The 18,286-nt window shown below is 31.0% G+C and overlaps 1 protein-coding gene across 1 annotated transcript in view; it reads right to left on the bottom strand.

Moving 5' to 3' along the window:
* The window catches only part of LOC108689873 (protein AAR2 homolog), a 29,158-nt gene extending 24,031 nt beyond the window's left edge, over nucleotides 1-5,127 (bottom strand). Inside the window, exon 1 of the mRNA XM_018196826.1 lies at nucleotides 4,958-5,127. Coding sequence (XP_018052315.1) covers nucleotides 4,958-5,127 — 170 coding nt within the window. The remainder of the gene's footprint in view (nucleotides 1-4,957) is intronic.
* Nucleotides 5,128-18,286: the final 13,159 nt, after the last annotated feature.

The raw sequence follows: 18,286 nt of genomic DNA, 5'->3' as shown, positions 1-18,286 counted from the left end.
ATACATATGTATATATATATATATATATATACATATGTATTTTTTATTCTAATAATATATTTTTGATATTTTTCCTTGATTTCTTGCTCATTTACACACGCACGCACGCACGCACGCACGCACCATTAGAGCAATAGTATTATTTCAGCTAATAAAAATAATATTTTACAGTATTATTAAAAACAAGTTATCATAGGTGTCATCATTTGTACATTACTACTATATTTAACAATAATTAATTTTTTTATGTGTTCCATCTCTTTCACAACATCTTTGAACAGATACCGCCTTGATCAAAAAGTTCCCGGAATTACCATTAGATAATACTCTGAGTCAGCTGATTTGAGTTCTGTTTTTTTGATTAGGTTGCCACATCTATCATTGACATTCCCACCAAATTTTATCACCATAGCTTGACATTTGTAAAAGTTACGCCGTCTTGAGTACATCTACCTCTACACGTATTTTCGATTTTTTACAGTTTTAAAAATGGAGTTGAATTTGCAACAACGGGCTTGTATTAAATTTTGCGTTAAAAATGGATTCAATGGTGTGAAAATGTTGGGAACCCTTGGAAATGTTGGGAAACTGATTTTTTTCTGTTCGATCGAGTCAAAAAAACATTACGGGGAACACGTTTTAACAGCTGAAAGGAGATAATGGAAAAATCGAAGACGGCTCTGATGGCTATACCGACAATAGAGTTCCAGAAATATTTCGAGAACTGGATCAAGCGCTGGCATAAGTGCGTTGCAGTCGATGGGGAGCACTTTGAAGGGGACAATATCACTTTTGATGAATAAAACTTGTATTTTGAATTTTCTGAATGAATTCCGGGAACTTTTTGATCAAGATAGTATGTTACAATGATACATTCATTCGCATTATAAACATTCATGGTTCTTCAAAGGAACAGTTCTCATACGATCACAGAAATGAAGCGTAGTAAGTGGAGGTTCATCATAAAATTAGTCTCGAATTCATAAAATAAATTTTTTTTTATTATAATTTTATCGTGTATCCTCTGAAATATGATACTAATCAATACTTATTTTCACAATAAAATTTCACAATAAAATTTCAATGAAACTTTAATGAAATTTTCTCCACCACTATTACGCTATTAGTGACACTATTAATGACTACTTGTCAAATTTACTTGCATTAATGATTAGTATATTTTTATGCTAACTAGATCAATTCAAGATTTTATTTCCAATCGAAAATTAATCGAAATTGGAGCTAAAAATCCATCGAAATCAATAAAAATTTCGAAAATTTTCGATTTTTATTTTCGACATCGAAACGACGTCTTTTCGAGAAATTATTTCTAATTCGGATTAAACATACATATTTTGATTTTTACAAAGTTAAGTTTTTTTTTAATATTGTCTGTTAATAGTTTTTTGCAAATTGCTCATTACAAAATTAAAAATAAAAAAAATATTTGCACTGCTTCTTTAAGAAATTTAAAAAAGTCTATTTCAAATTTTTAAAAAAGTAAAGTTTAGAATTTTATAGTAATTTAATTTTATCTTAGATTAAATTCCTTGATAATAATTTCCCTGATTTTGTCCAATTTTCCCAGCTCTGATTTTGTCCAATTTTCCCAGCTCTGATCACTTTTTAATTTCACTGACTTTTTCCGATTTTCGCTGCACATCGCTAACAATCCTGTTTTAGTTAAGCGTGATTTAGACGAGGCAACTTTTATTTTCTAAAAGCCGCGTCTAGTGACGGCATTAATTTGCTGACGCTATCGAATTCTCTCGATTTTGCTGCTATTCGCTTCTTAAGCTTCTTAATTCGTCTATGAATTCGCTGATGAAAACTTCTTATACACACTTGGTTTTTATTCGCTAGCGACTAAAATTTTGAAATCGCAGCGTTAAGTGATCGCTAGTGATCAAGCGAATAGTTGGTTACAAAACATAACAGCGGCTCATTCGATGACATGATTATTTTCTAATATTTATGGTCTTAATTATTTTCTAATATTTATGTCTTAATGGTCTAGAAGTTTTTAGTAACGAATTCGCTATGACGTCACTAAATGCGATTTCTAGCGAATAAAAGTCGCCCCGTGTAAATCACTTTACTCAATAAACAGAATATTTAAAATCGACGATAAGCCAAGTTTAGAGTATCTTTGACCCTCCGTTACCTGGAGTTCAGATTCCAAAAAATAATATTATTATATATGTGAATATTATTAGAAATTATATTTTAAAAATCTTTTTTTTAAAATAGGACTTAAACTACCATTTATCCAAAATTTCAAATAATCTTTTTGCACTTTCAACCACATATTGTTCCTTGGACGTCAGTCTTTTTGATTTTTTAAAATATATGTTAAAATTAAAAACTTTAAAAAGCCACTGCATTTTTATATTCTACAATGTTTAAAATATGTTCACTAATTTTTGTGATTTTAAAGAACAAAAGCTGTGAATACAGCAATCAATTAAAATGGCGGGCAATCATTTTGTCCTTTGTATGACCAACATAAAATTCTCAGGAGGGATGATCACGAAGGATTAAGAATTCTTCAAGAAATATTTTTGAAATATTTCATAAAGAACTTTGAAAGATATCTTAATGTTATTTTATATATCGATTTTCATTCACTTCTGCAATTTTTAGAAATTAATATCTCCTTAATTGTTGTGACATTACAATAATAAAAGACTTTTCAATTCAATTTTTCATAAACAGTGTGTTGACTTTTGCGGCTGATGTGGACCACCCTATATATTTATGTAATTGTTAAGTCTAAGATCTCATCTGCAGTATTCGCAATAAAATTGACACTTTAAATTAGCTGTCGCAACAAACGCAACTTGTAACAGGATTATGCTATTGTAGATGGCCTAATATTTCATATGTCATACGACAAACTTTTTAAGCATATTAATTAGCTGCAGGACAGAGGAAATCTTTCTGTGGAAAAATCTTGTTGGATATAACACATGAAATATCAGCCTAACAGTATTAATAAAATGTAAATAATATAATGTAAATAAAATATGATATTGTAAATATCAAGAAGAACTAAATGGGATAAATAAGTGATAATGATGATAGTTGATGTACGCAAAGAAAAGTGATAATTTAATTGATAATTATAATAATTATTTAGAATAGCATATCCCATCTAAAATCTTAATGAAAATATACTCATCCGAAGCGTTCTCACTGAAAATGAAAGAATTTGGCAAAAAAATGCGGCGGTTGGCCTCTTGAATCGAGATATTAAGCGTCAAAGTTCGAGATTTTAGAAGTTAAGATATCTGCCATTTCGACTCGCTACAGCGCTACGTATACGTAAGATCTGTTCTTTTTCGAAGAATTCTGAAATAGTATAATAAGTTAGAGTGAGACAGTTATAGTTTGGAGCACTTTCAGCGCTTTAAAAACGACAATTCATTACTTTAAAAATAATTCACTGCTTTAAAAACAATTCACTGCTCTAAAAAACAACAATTTACTGTTTTAAAAACAATTCACTGTTTTAAAAATTCATTGCTTTAATTCATTGCTTTAAAAACAACAATACACTATTTTAAATAACAAATTCTTTGCATTAACAGTGAATTTGTATTTTTAAAGTAGTGAATTGTTGTTTTTAAAGAAGTAAATTATTCTTTAAGCAGTGAATTGTTTTTAAAGCAGTAAATTATTGTTTTTAAAACAGTGAATTGTTTTTAAAGTGGTGAATTGTTGTTTTTAGAGCAGTAAATTGTTGTTTTAAGTAGTGCTTTTGTATTTTTAAAGCATACAATAGAGCTTATTATTTAAAATGTATATCTTTTTGATTTTTCTTATATGAATTAAAATTTTACAAAATGTTACAAATGTTTCATTATGTATTATTTAATTCATTAATTAAAATTAAGGTATTACCCATGATTAAACCTGTAGTGAATCGCGCATTCCGATCTTTTTATACACGCTTTTTTTAATGTAAAGGATAAGATTGTGCAAAAAATCTTCGATATTGCATTTACAAAAGAGAAATTTATGAGAATCATTCGTTTAAGTTGCGATCCCAGAACAATTTTCGAATAAATCTTGGCCACAATTTTGCAAGTCCAACTACTTGGACAGCAAGCCAAAGATTTTTATTCAGTTGGTCTACTGAATATGTTATTTTATTTATTATGATTAGACGTTATTATGATTAACGTGGTTAAAGTTTCATTACAAATGCTTTAAAGCATTTGATGGACTAATTAGAAGAAGATTTTACAAACTGACCAATTAAAAAATGCTTTAAAGCGTTTGTAGCATCGCTTTGATACTCTAAACCATACCTTAAATCAGCAGAAAAGTATGTATTCTAAAACAACACCGCTTACTGATCGCTTAGTGAGCTTTTTCATTTGATTGGCATATTCCTTAGATCCTAAAATATAGACTAATCAGAGAAAGTGCTCCAAACTACAATTGTCTCACTCTAACTTATTGTACTATTTTAGAATTCTTTGAAAAAGAACAGATCTTACGTATCATAGCGTTGCAGCAAGTCGAACAGATCTTAACCTCTAAAATTTCGAACTTTAACGCTTAATAGCTCAGTTCACGAGATCGACCGCATTTTTTTACCACATTTTTTTACCAGATTCTTTCATTTTGAGTAAAAACGCGTTGGAGTATATTTTCATTTAGGTGAGATATTCTAAATAATTACCATAATTATAATTAATGTTGTGTATAGCACAATTTTAACTTATAAGATACTGAAGAATGTATGTGAATAAATAACATTGTGTCTTCCAACAAGCGACACAGTACGACACAGTGATCATGTCATCTTCGTTTAACATTGACAAACAACAAGGATGTAATGATCCATTGTGTCACACCATGTAATTTGTGTCGCTTGTTGGAAGGCATATATTGTAAAAGTCCGTTCTTAATTATATAACTGAAATAATAATTCTATTCTATTCAATACCTATAATGTACAAAGTGGATTCCAGGAGGGATCAGTTTGAATCCCTTAAAATTCTGCCCTACATTCCAGGACTTTATATCAATACCAATGTCAGTGCCCGCGGGTACATCTAATAAAACTAACGTGGCACCTTGTGTCAATAGAATTTGTGCATTTTGATCTATTTCCATTTTGACTAATTAAAAAAATTTTAAATTGCTCTCTTTCTTGCCTCGAATCTTAATAAAAATATATTCATTCAACACGTATTAACTCAAAACAATCTGGCAGAGAAACGTGACGGCCAAAGAGGATAAGATAGAGTGGAAGCATAGCGTATTCTTCGACGCTGGCGCCACCCTAGTATTTCAGTACGGTACTGTTTGTGCATGTGTGTATGTGTGTATTAATGTGTTTTTGAAAGTGCTGTATAAACAGAAAACTCAAAAAATAGTGAGACCTATTCTTTGATGAAAACCGAAGCGAAAACTGAAAATGGTGCATTGCAGAATGGATTGTCCGAATGACTCCCATAACAATAAGGATGCATCATTTTTCTTTTTGCCAAAATACCATGAAACATAAATAAATGAAAGAAATCTAATCTGTAAAATATTACATTGAATGTTACTTAAAATTATTATTTTATTATTTGAAAATCAATCATTATAATTGCAGGCGTTTAAAGTGATTAGAATTTGTACTATCAAATGTTAGGTTGGACAATTCCAGCAACTTTCAGATATGCAATTTGCATTTCGATGACGCGTATTTCCGAAAAAAGTATTCCAGACCACTATTAATAATGGACAGTATTCCAACATTAAAATCCTCAACAGGTCAATGATAAGATTTAATATTTTTAAAAATTTTCTCAGTTATAAGAGTTTACTTAAGATAATGGAGCTTATCAAATTTTGAAACTTGTATGTACGTACATTTTATCTTATTGTGTAGATAAAATCAAATCGAAGACAACAAATGAAACTTTCTTTAATCAGGATTATTTTTGTACTTCATCCGATGCAATCAACTCAACTTCGTCGAGTGATATTGGGAGTACAAATTAATTCGGTCCGTTTTTTTGTGTTCAAAAATGCATTTATTTCAAAACAAAATGAATGAACAGATCAATTAAAGTATTGTCCATCGCTACTACTTTTTCCCATCTCTCAGGCAATTTTCGAATTCCATCTCGAAAAAATGACTCGTCTTTGGAGCCAATTTTCGATTTCTGCGAAAGAAATGCACCGGTGACTTGCCAAATCGTGCTGCATCCTTCGGAACAACCAGTAATAAGAAGGAGCAATGTCCAGAGAATACGGCGGATGCGGTAAAACATCCCATTTGAGCGTTTCCAAATATTTTTTTACGACTTTAGCGATATAAGGCTGAGCGTTGCCATGAAGAAGAATAACTTTATCATGTCTTTGCTCGTATTCTAACCGTTTTTTTCGCACTGCACAGCTCAAACGAATCAATTGTATCGATCGCCCGTAATGGAATCGCCAGGTTTCAGCAGCTCATAGTAAACAAGACACTTTTAGTTCCATCAGATACAGAGCATGATTTTCGAACCATGAATATTCGGCCGTGGTGTTGATGTTGAGGTCGATTGCAACGATTGACGATTGACGTGCTTAGCGTAGTATTTTTTCTTCTTGGGATTGTTGTAGAATACTTCTACTTCTCATCTCCAGTCACAATCCAATGCAAAAAAAAACCTTTTCTCTATTGTCTTTGAATCAGTTCGCAAGTGAAAAATCGCCTTTCAATGTCTCTCGGTTTCAGTTCACCCAATTTCCTTGTTTTTGAATCATTCCCATGGCTCTCAATCGTACAAAAACGGCTTGTCCCCAATGATTCTGCAAAAGCTCCTCTTGCGTTTGACTCTGATCTTCGAGTAATTCTTTGTCTCTCTAATTCTTTGTCTTCGAATTTTTTTGGCTGTCCAAAGCGAGGCTTCAACACTGAAATCTCCATCCTTGAAACGTCGAAACCATTCCCTACATGATTTATCAGTTGGAGCAGTGTCCAGTAACCAATCACCATAAATGCTTTGACAAGCATTCGATGGGCTTCAGTCGCACTTTTCTTCCAATTAAAGCAGAAAATCAAAACCTCCCGCAAATGCTGCTTGGTTAACATAAAATTCGACATTTCAAACACAGTAAAAATCAAGGTTTTTGTATGAAACTCAAAGCGACATAAACTGAATATTATTAGCAGATGTTTAACCTCTCTGAAACCGCTAAAATCAGCTGTCACTATGAACCATTCACAATAGCTGGAACCATCTTTAGGGAAACGGATCGAACTAATTTGTACTCCCAATACAAGCAAAGTTATCATCGATTTAATTAAGAAACTTGAATCATTACAGTTGGTGAGCTTCACAATGCATTTATCCTCTTATGGCTTGTAGTTTTGTTGTTCATGTTTTTATGATGTACAATAATTATCAATTTTACATCATTATATACAAGTGCTCATTATGTACATAACATTACTAATGATCAGATCATAAGAACAACTCAAAGTGATAAAAAAAAAAACTGGCATTCAAATTGACATTGATGTGCAAAATAGTAATTAATGGTAAGTAAAAATCTATACTCATTAAGTGGTCTTAATTAATATAGGTAAATGTACTATGATAATAAAACTCTTCCTTATTTCTTGGCTTTACGAATCGTAGAATATGAAACAATTTACGTGTCGATGTTACGTTTCGGTTTATAATGGGGATCGACTTTGTAAGATCTGTAATTAAGTTTATATAATTAATTAAGATAAATGGTATAGAAACTTTATATACATTTTTTACATATGATTGAATGTTTGACGCTTGCTTTGACGCTTGCTTTAAGCGTCGTTTTATCCTTGTTCATTAAATATTAAATAAGGACAATTAATGTTCACAAGCGTCGTAAGTGCCAAAGTGAACGCAACCTTAATGACACAAACTTATAGGAGCGTTTATTTAGTCGTAACCGTAAGTATTCTCTCATTCAATAGTAAGAAGAGAATACTCGAATTGGTCAATTTTTACAGATTACAGCATATGGCATACGATTAAGGCCAATAAACGCTTCCTATGACTGTGTGCCATTTAACGCTTGTGGAATTCATTTCATCTTTGTCGTTTATGAAATATTAAACAAGGATAAATGATTCTTACAAGCGTTGCGAGTGTTGAATGGAACGCAGCCTTAATTTTATTAAATATTTAAAAAGGATAGAATGATGCTTGTGTCAATTTGTATTAATTTGTATTAATTTATGTTATTGACATTATATGACAAGCATCCATGAATCATCTCAATTATATTTGAATTTGTTTATTTAAGTGTGTAATATTATTAAGTGTGTATCATATAATTGTACAAATAAATGTAATTGTATTGTATACAAGATGTCTGGAAATAATCGTCAAATATTTCATGAGCAGGTAGAGAATACTGCGAAATGTATACGCCTACCGATCGCTTGGCGCACGGGCCGTGAGGAGCGCAAAACGCACCGTCCGAGCTACGCGGCGCGAGGCGCTTGCCAGCCAATCCCAACTCCCAAGGTCCATGCGCCAAGCGATCGGTAGGCATATACACTTCGCAGTAGTAGGCCGGGTGAGCGCGCGTATTCGGCTATCTTTAAGGATTAATATCTCTTAACTATTGGGGAAATTTACAAAATAGTAGAGAACTTTTCAACTCAGTTTAGTCTGCTCTACCTACCCATAAAATATTTGATGATTATTTCCAGACACTGTATGTAAATGTAATTGTAGATATATAAATCGATGGAGCTACATGATTTAATTTACTAACTTACTAACTTAAGTAATTGAATCTGTATAAGTAAATAAATATTTTGTAAATTATCCTTCATCGCCACATTTACCTTCAATCGCTGATCAAAAAAGAAGTGCCTTCAAGAATCTCTCCAGAGAAAAAATCATATTCACTCCTAAGTATCTTCGCCTTCGTACACAAAAGAGAACTATCTCAGTTCTGCAAAGTAAGATAAACCGTTTAAAACGAACATCTAACTAATTAATAATATCGGAATCGCATAGAAAAGCTAAAATCAGGAAATTAATAGACGATGCTTCTTCTCTTCTATCTAAGCCAGCTAAAATACTATTTTCGTCCCAATTGTTTATAATTGTTTATTGCTCAGTAAACGGTCTAAGAATAATAGACGCTACTCCGACAAGTTGAAAAATATAGCTTTGTCTACATTTCCAATCGCCGAAAAACATACCGATTTATTTATTACAAAAGATATTAATTTTACTCTCGAAGCGATATCAGAATCTCTGAGAGTATCAGAACATGTTTCCAATATATCCCGGGTGGAATAAAATGATTTTTGACGAATTCAATAACACTTTTAAGAATAGACCTTTGAAGAACAGAGTGATATCCATCTTATTCGACGAAATCAGTCTCTCTTCTAAAATTCATTATTCATTATCCAAATAAAGATTAATTTAGTGACGTTGCAGATGATGGAACCAATAGGCAATCACAAGTAGCAACATCAGCATTAATTGCAATGATCATTTGGATCAATAGAAATTGGATATTGGTTTCTAAACAGTGTAGGCAATTCTGATAGAACACGTGAAATTATTGACTCTATACACATGTGACAATACTACATGAGCTGAAAAGTTCCAGGATTTTTAATGAAAACAAGTGTTTTTTGGGCAAAGTTATATTTATTCCTCAACATAGTTGCCTTCGAGGGCGATACACTTGGTATAGCGATTTTTCAACATTTCGATGCCCTTTCTGTAGTACGAAACGTCCAAGCCTTCGAAATACGCCTTGGTTTCCGCGATGACTTCCTCATTCGATGTGAATCTCTTTCCCTGGAGCCATCGCTTGAGGTTTGGGAACAGATAATAGTCGCTGGGGGCCAAGTCTGGAGAATATGGTGGGTGAGCAATCAATTCGAATTATAATTGATTCAATTTGGCCATCGTTTTCAAGGATACGTGTGTGACGGTGCGATATCGTGATGGTACAGAACGAAGGCGAAAGTAGCGTCACTTAAACGACTGTAGCTTGTAAACAAATGAACGAAATGTCATAAAACTTCATACATAAACTAGTGACAGATGAACCTCTCGAAATGAATCATGTTCATTTTCTAATGGCGCCACATATTGAAAAATCCCGGGACTTTTCAGCCCATGTAATACTTTTCAATGCAAATTTAATCGTCAAAAGCATTATTTGCGATCAAGAGCCACGAAATCAAGGATTGATTAAGAAATTTAATATTTCTGAAAGTAAAACATATTTTGAAAGATTTGGGTATAAAATCTTCTTGATTTTTGATCCATTACACTTGATCAAATCGCTTTGAAATAATGTAATGATTAAAATCTTGAAATATCTAGATATGTGCGCTGGGCAACAATTAAAAAAATTTCAACTTATCGAGACAGTAACGTTCAGTTAAATTGAAAATAAGATAATCATATAAAATTAATACATTTTTCAAAAATGAATGTTCGGTTGGCTGCACAAATCTTTTCACAATCCGTGCATACAGCCGTGCTTATTTATATGACAATGTACCCCGAGAAGTTTCCTGAAAATGATCGGATACGTCGCAATTTGTTTAGACATGGATATGTTATTTGATACACTGAATTCTTCGCTTAAAAAGGACACTCGCGTAATAAATTAAATTACGCGATTTTGCAAACTTCTCCACACAGAGAGTTTATTTTAAAAACAGTACAGAACTTAGAGAAGCGACATTTGAATCCAAAAGCAATCACTATGTTTAAAAGAACTCCGCATGACAGCTCGAATAATATTGGAATTGTTTGAAGATTTAGATCAAAATTATGGCGTTCATAAATTATATATTCGAAGATTAAGTCAAGATCGATTAGAAAATTTATTTGCGATCATCAGGTAACACGATTACAATGTGTCTCCACGTCGATTCAAATTCATGGCATGCGACATATATTAGTAACTAATAATAATTGTCAAAAATCTCGAAATTCACTGCAAGATTGATAAAAAATATCGCTAGTAAAAGAGAGTAATTTTGAAACAAATACAGAAACAAATTTGATACCGTCAACTAAATTTTCAAGTTAATTATGTTGAGAATGAATGCCAAGAATTCAATCGATTAAGTTCCGTTTATTATCCGTTTATTATTCCGTTTATTTATTATATATATTATTATATAAGGAATATATTTATGTAAAAATTTGTTCTCTAAACGATTGTACGCTATTTAAATGTATTTTGTAAATCGACGAAGATAATGATTTTCACAGGTATAAGACATTCACCATTTGCAAACAATATAAAAATTCCAAAGGATTAATTCATGTTAAATACGAAATTTTTAAAAAGATACAGACGTGGGAACAACACTTCATCTCGATCATTTTCGCAATATGCTTCACTGCAAGAACGTTTGTAAGAATCTCATGACGTTCAATCGAAACTTGTCCGCAAATTACATTATGTAGCGATGAACAACATTTCAAAAAAAATTTTATGATAATTCGCTGTCATTGGAAAACGAGGTTCATTTGACAAGAATTGAAACATTTCGAAAAAAGATCTAACGAAGCGATAGAAACCAAAATAGAAAGAATTATATATGAATCCAGATAACACTTATGTTGCATTAGATATCTATAAGATGTCTTTTAGATATCTTATGCAACTTAAGTGTTATCTGGGAACTATTGTAAATATATGTATGTATATGTACGAAACTATATCTTATAATAAATATCTTATAATAGATATCTTATAATAAATATTTATAATTAATTTTTAAAGGAAATTTAATAATATATTTGATCTGTTACACAATTTAGTAATAAATATTTTCGATTGAGTTTATATCATTCAATGCGTTTATATCATTCAAATATGGTGCGATCACTGAGATTAATTCCGTACTGAACCACCGAGAGCGCTGAAACTCGATGAAATTTATTATTGAGTTTTTATGAGCGCCTCTATGTTATCCTCTTTGATGGCTTTGCTTCGCGAAATATTACGAATATATAGTATTACGAATTATGACTCAGGATGCGCTCCCATAGGATGCAAAACTGCAGACAGTGTTGCCAGATGCTAGGGAATTTTCCGAAACCTAGAGAGAATTAAAGGCTCCGCAATGAAAGAAACAGGGAACAGAGAACAGAGAACAGAGAATAAGAACGTCAAGCTTTCAAAAACTGCGTATATTCCACATGATTTCTGATAGGTTGAAATTCTTATTCTCTATTCTCTATTCCCTGTTCTTTTTATTATGCGGAGCTCTTACAAGAAAAAAAAAAAATAAGGAAAAAGGAATTTTTTTTTGAAAACAAGCTAAAATTTAAGGATTTTCAACAATAAATCAAAATTTTATGTTAAAAACATATATTTTTTACGTTAAGCTAGATATGGAGTTACCCATTTTATGTTGATTATTAATTTTACTAGACTGATTTCTGAAATTAAATTTATGCTAAAAATATGTATTTGTTTAAGATAGATTATGTATGAAACATTTATGTTAATTACTAGTCTGATTTCTAATGCGGAATCTACAATAGAAGTCGTAGCAGTAGTATAAGAGTCTTAAGTCATAGAAAATTGATCAATCGAAAGCCCATGGCATATATAAAAACGTAAGGCCGTAAGACGTAATCAGTAAGGAAATCATAAGATTGGATTCATTACTGACCTTACTATTTCTATCGTGATTGGGCAATTCGCTTACTGATTATGTCTTACGGCCTTACATTTTTGTATGTGCCATGGGCTTTACTTCTCATATTCAATTGTGATTTCTTAATTAGTTTCGGCCGGAATCAGACTACATATTGAAGAATGAGATTAAAGATTAAAGATTGAAATTTCACCAATGAGGACAAAAAAGTTTTGGCTCCTTTTCTGATTAGTCAAACTTCAATCTTTCAATCTTCAATCTCATTCTTCAATGCATAGTTTGATTCCAACTTTAGACTTGAGGGTGCCATCCCATGTACACGGAATCGGAACAGATTTTTTACTAGAAAATTTAGTTCATTCAACAATTCCGTAAGAAATTTCTTTACTTGTCCCAGTGTCCCAGTATAGAATGGAATAGAAACAGACGGAATGTCCTCGATTGCAAGTTAATTTGCTTAATTTAATCGATATTTTGTTATTTTAATGCGATTAAAGCAGCAATATGCATAATTTGTTTTCAAATATCTTACCTATAACATTACTTTAAATATTAAAAAATACTGAATTATAAGAGTGAGATATATTTTGTTACTTAAAATTCCATTGCGTTCCGGCGACATGGGACGGATAGAGAAAATTTTTATGGAATGGAATGTTCAGTTGAGTCGAATCTAAAAATTGAAACGAATATTCAGAAACTTTTTTGTAAATCTATCACGATAAAGAAATAGCGTTATTACTAATGTTAAAATTAGTTAGTGCGAAAAGCAAGAAATGTTGGCGTGATATTTCGATATTTAAGAGTGTATGAAAATTTTATTTCGCTTATAACGTTTTATTGCAACAGTAGAAATATATACACGAAAAAAATATACACGAAAATTCTGGATACAGTTAATGTTTACACAAAGAATGAGGTCCCAGCAAATGAGAATAGATTAAAATGAATTGAAATTTTTTTCTATCCGAATGCGAATTTTAAGTAGCGAACACTTTTTTTAGATTTAATTGGATTCAATTGGATTCAATTAAATTCAACTAGATGCAACTGGATTGAAATATTGCATTTCCTAATTTTAAATTGAACAGTATTCACAATGTGTCATGTGTGCACAGAAAAAGCTAATATTATTTTTAGATTGAAAGGTATAGAGATATGCTCCAATTCCTATAAATGAATAAAAATGCATTCAGGATTGAAAAACATTTATTTTGTAAATCAATATTTCTGAAAATCTGAATCTATTTCAATTCATTCTTTATTGAGATGACTAAAGCACTATAAACGTGAATATTCACATATCTGCCATTTTTATTCCTTTTCCCACTTCTTGCTCTGTTGTCTCTTCGTCGCTGAACTGAAATTGTTATGGTTATTATAGGTTATAACTTCTAAGCTGTTGGAAACTTTCCAGTCAGAAATAATTTCTCGAAAAGACATCGTTTCGATGTCGAAAATAAAAGTCGAAAGTTTTCGAAATTTCTATTGATTTTAATGGATTTTTGATTTCAATTTCGATTAATTTTCGAGTTGGAAATAAAATCTTAAATTGATTTAGTCAGCATAAAAATATATTACTAGTGTCATTAATAATAAGTAAATCCGACAAGTAGTATCACTAATAGTGTAATAGTGAGTGTAATAGTGTAATAGTGTAATAGTGTAATGGAGAAAATTTCATTGAAATTTAAAGTTTCATTGAAATTTTATTGTGAAAATAACATTATTGATTAGCATCATATTTCAAAATTATAATAAAAAAAATTTATTTTATGAATTCAAGAATTAATTTTATGATGCACCCATGCGCGGTCATCCATCCGAATCCGAATCCACTTACTTATGTTTCATTTCTATGATCGTATGGGAATTACTCTTTCGAAGAACCATAAACATCTATAATGCTAATGGATGTATAGTTATAATATATCTGTTCAAAAATGTGAAAGAGGCGGAACACATAAAAAAAAAATAATTAATGTTAATAATAATGTACAAATGATGACACTTATATATGATAATAACTTGTTTCTAATAATACTGTAAAATATTATTTTTATTAGCTGAAATAGTACTAATTGCTCTAATGATATATATATATATTTTTTTTTTACTCTAATAAATTTTTACCAAATATTACAATTACTAGAAGCAGTATGTTACGTCATATGTCGTCATATATAATAGTAATACTACTGCAGTAGCAGTGACACTAGTAATTTTTTATACTTCTAAATGATATTGGAAACTTGATAGATCAACATTTAAATTTCATTAATTTAAAAATCGAGATCATTTCGATATCGATTCGAGTTAGAATTAATTAGACTTTGATGAAGTCGATATTTTTCCTTGATTTCGCTCATTTATGGTAAGAGATATTATTCCCTGAAATTCCACAATACAAAAGTGCATAATAAAATTATATTAAATAAACTACAAAGTACAAAAAAAAGTAATGTTATTCAGCAGGAGTAGAACAATAAAATAAGATACAAAGAATTATTAGAAGAAAATATGTAGACTTTATCGACAGTAAAAAATGTTCCGATTCATAAAAAAAAATTCCACAATTTTTAAAAAGTTATAAAATTATTTATAAATTCTGAAAAATTTTACGAAAGCTTCTATGATTAGAGCGACATTGCAGTTGTCGAAATGAAATAAAAAAAAATGTCGATTCGACCTTTGAATGAAAATATTCAAAATATAAGATGACGTATCACAAATTTATACCAAAAATATTAAAAATATATCAAACTCTCATTACACTCTCTACATATGTAATTTTTTGTCACTCGAAAATGTTGAAATTTCGATGCAAGTTTCGAATCGACAATTTTTTAATCGTAACGATGTTGAAACAATGTCTTTTCAAGGGACTATTTCTGACTGGGCTTGTAGCTTCGTATATTTATGTATTTCCGCACTTCGAAATTTTACCGTAAGACTAAAAGACGAAAAGAAGGATATAAAAAAAACTAAAATATTATATATTAACGAAGGCAAAAAAATTTATAATGTCTTGTTGCAGTAAATTGCATCAATAGATCAGAAAAAGGTATTCGATTATTTAAATTTCCTGCGGATAATATTCGTTGACAGCTTGCTATATTGCTGTAAAATAAATACATGACTTGTGAATAAACATCACTATACTTTCTCGCAGATGAGAAATTTCAATCTTTTTCTTTAAATTGACGTACATATTTGGCACTTTATCTAGAAATAATCTGAACGCCAGACACTCTTCAGGTCCTGCACTAATATTACGATAGATATTCACTGAGAGCAAAATGAATGAATGAAAGGAGCTACAATTTCAAGCAGAGTAAATAAATATAAATCATAACCTGTGGTGGCCATAACCCGTTACAATTCAGTAATGGAACGGGGACAGAGCAAGAAGTGAGAAAAAGAATAAAAATGGCGGACGCGAATACTTACGTTTCTAGTGCACTAATGGCGCAAATGACAATTTAGTCCTTGAAATGAGGATGCCGTCCCATATACACGGAATTAGAACGACGGAACGAATTTCTTACTAGAAATCAGTTCACTAGCATTCCGTGAAGGTGAAATCATACGGTTCGGAATAGGACTGCGAAATACAGAATGCGTCTGCGATTGAATCTATTAATCAGCGCTATTCCGCATTTAATGTTGCGGAATAGCGAGTGTGTCATTGTTCTTGTAATAAATCGTCATATTTTGAGAGGTTAAAATAATTTGATACTGAATGATATGATGGAATTACGCAATGTCGAAACGAATGAAGCAAAATAACAAAATCTGAGTGCATAAATATACCAAAAAAACAATGATGCATTACGTGCGATTTCAGTATGCCTTTTTCCGCACTTTTCTATCATGCCAGTTTTATGTTCACACGATGCGGAAAAATGATAGTAAATGCGTTAAAACAGTTCAAAAAATTGTTATAAGATTATAAATATTAATAAAATGTAAAACATTAAATACTACATCATTGATAATTGTTATTAGAATTTGAAAAATTATATTTCATTTTAATAAGCAAATTATTAACATGAAGTTAGTAGTTTTTAAATTACTACCTTGATCAAAAAGTTTCCCGGAATTCATTCAGAAAATACAAGTTTTATTCATCAAAAGTGATATTGTCCCCTTCAAAGTACTCCCTCACTTATGCCAGCGCTTGATCCAGCTCTCGAAACATTTCTGGAACTCTATTGTCGGTATAGCTATCAGAGCTGTTCGATTTTTCCATTACTTTTGACTGTTAAAACGCGTTCCCCGTAATGGTTTTTTTCATGCCACTCATAAACGGCTGTTTTCTTTAGAGTATCACTGCCGAAACAGTTTCCCAACATTTCCAAGGTTTCCACACCATTGAATCCATTTTTAACGCAAAATTTAATATAAACTCGTTGTTGCAAATTCAACTCCATTTTTAAAACTGTAAAAAATCAAAAATACGTGCAGAGGTAGATGTACTCAAGACGGTGTAACTTTTACAAATGTCAAGCTATGATAAAATTTGGTGGGAATGTCAATGATAGATGGCAACCTAACCAAAAAAACAGAACTCAAATCAGTTGACTCAGAGCATCACCTGTTGATAATTCCAGGAACTTTTTGATCAAGATGATATATTCATGCTGGATATTTTGACGCATTATGTGAACATAGCATATGAAACTTGCGTGATGAAAAAGTGCGGAATAGCGCTGATTGGTTGCTTCACGACTCATTCTGTATTCTGTAGTCCTATTCCGAATCCTGTGATTTCCCAAGAAGTTTCTTTACTATATCAGAACTACCGGAATCATAGCCGGAACGATATAGAGATGATACTGAGTCAACGAAATATCATGTCGATTGCAGGCTATTATTGATGGTTGAGAATTTGACAACTTCGAAGAAGAAAATTAATAATAATTCTTATTTTTCAATGTGATATATTCTTGTTTTATATATACTTGTTATATAGTCCAATTAATGCCAGTAGTTCTTCAGATAATATCGATGTCATTCTAAAGTAATTGAAGAACTTCCCTAACAGCACAAAGTCGTCTCTGAGTCGACTTAGAGACTATAGTTTCTAGACGTCTGAAAAACGGACAACATAAGTCGACTTTAGATGACTTGGAGACGTCTCTAAGTCATACAATGTCCCATTTTAAAGACGACTATAGTAAGTCGATTTTAAACAACCATACAGACATTCTAGAATGTAGCGCGCATGCGCATCTTGCAATGGCGGAAATAAATCGGGAAAATCTATCTTTAGGTTATATTTTTCTTACGGCATTTTCCGTTGGGACTGCACCCATCCAGTGTTTCTATAAGAACGTGTTCAAATTTGCACTGCCTCCGTGTAAATATATATAATATAATTTTAACAGTATATACTTTTATAGAAACACTACTGCGCAATCCCAAGGAAATATATCATTAGATTATTATTTATAAAAATCATTAAATTATTACTCTAAAAATAATATATAGATATTTATTATTTGCATTATTGTAGCATGTTACATTTATATATTTTATATTTTTTCTATTTATTAAAAATAATTTTAATATAATAATGTTTTATTATATTTTATATATTGTTTATACTGATTTTGTTTTGTAACGCTTCTTATT

The sequence above is a fragment of the Atta colombica genome, unplaced genomic scaffold, assembly GCF_001594045.1.
Source record: "Atta colombica isolate Treedump-2 unplaced genomic scaffold, Acol1.0 scaffold28, whole genome shotgun sequence".
NCBI classification, from domain to species: Eukaryota; Metazoa; Arthropoda; class Insecta; order Hymenoptera; family Formicidae; genus Atta; species Atta colombica.
This window is presented reverse-complemented; position numbering and strand designations above follow the sequence as displayed.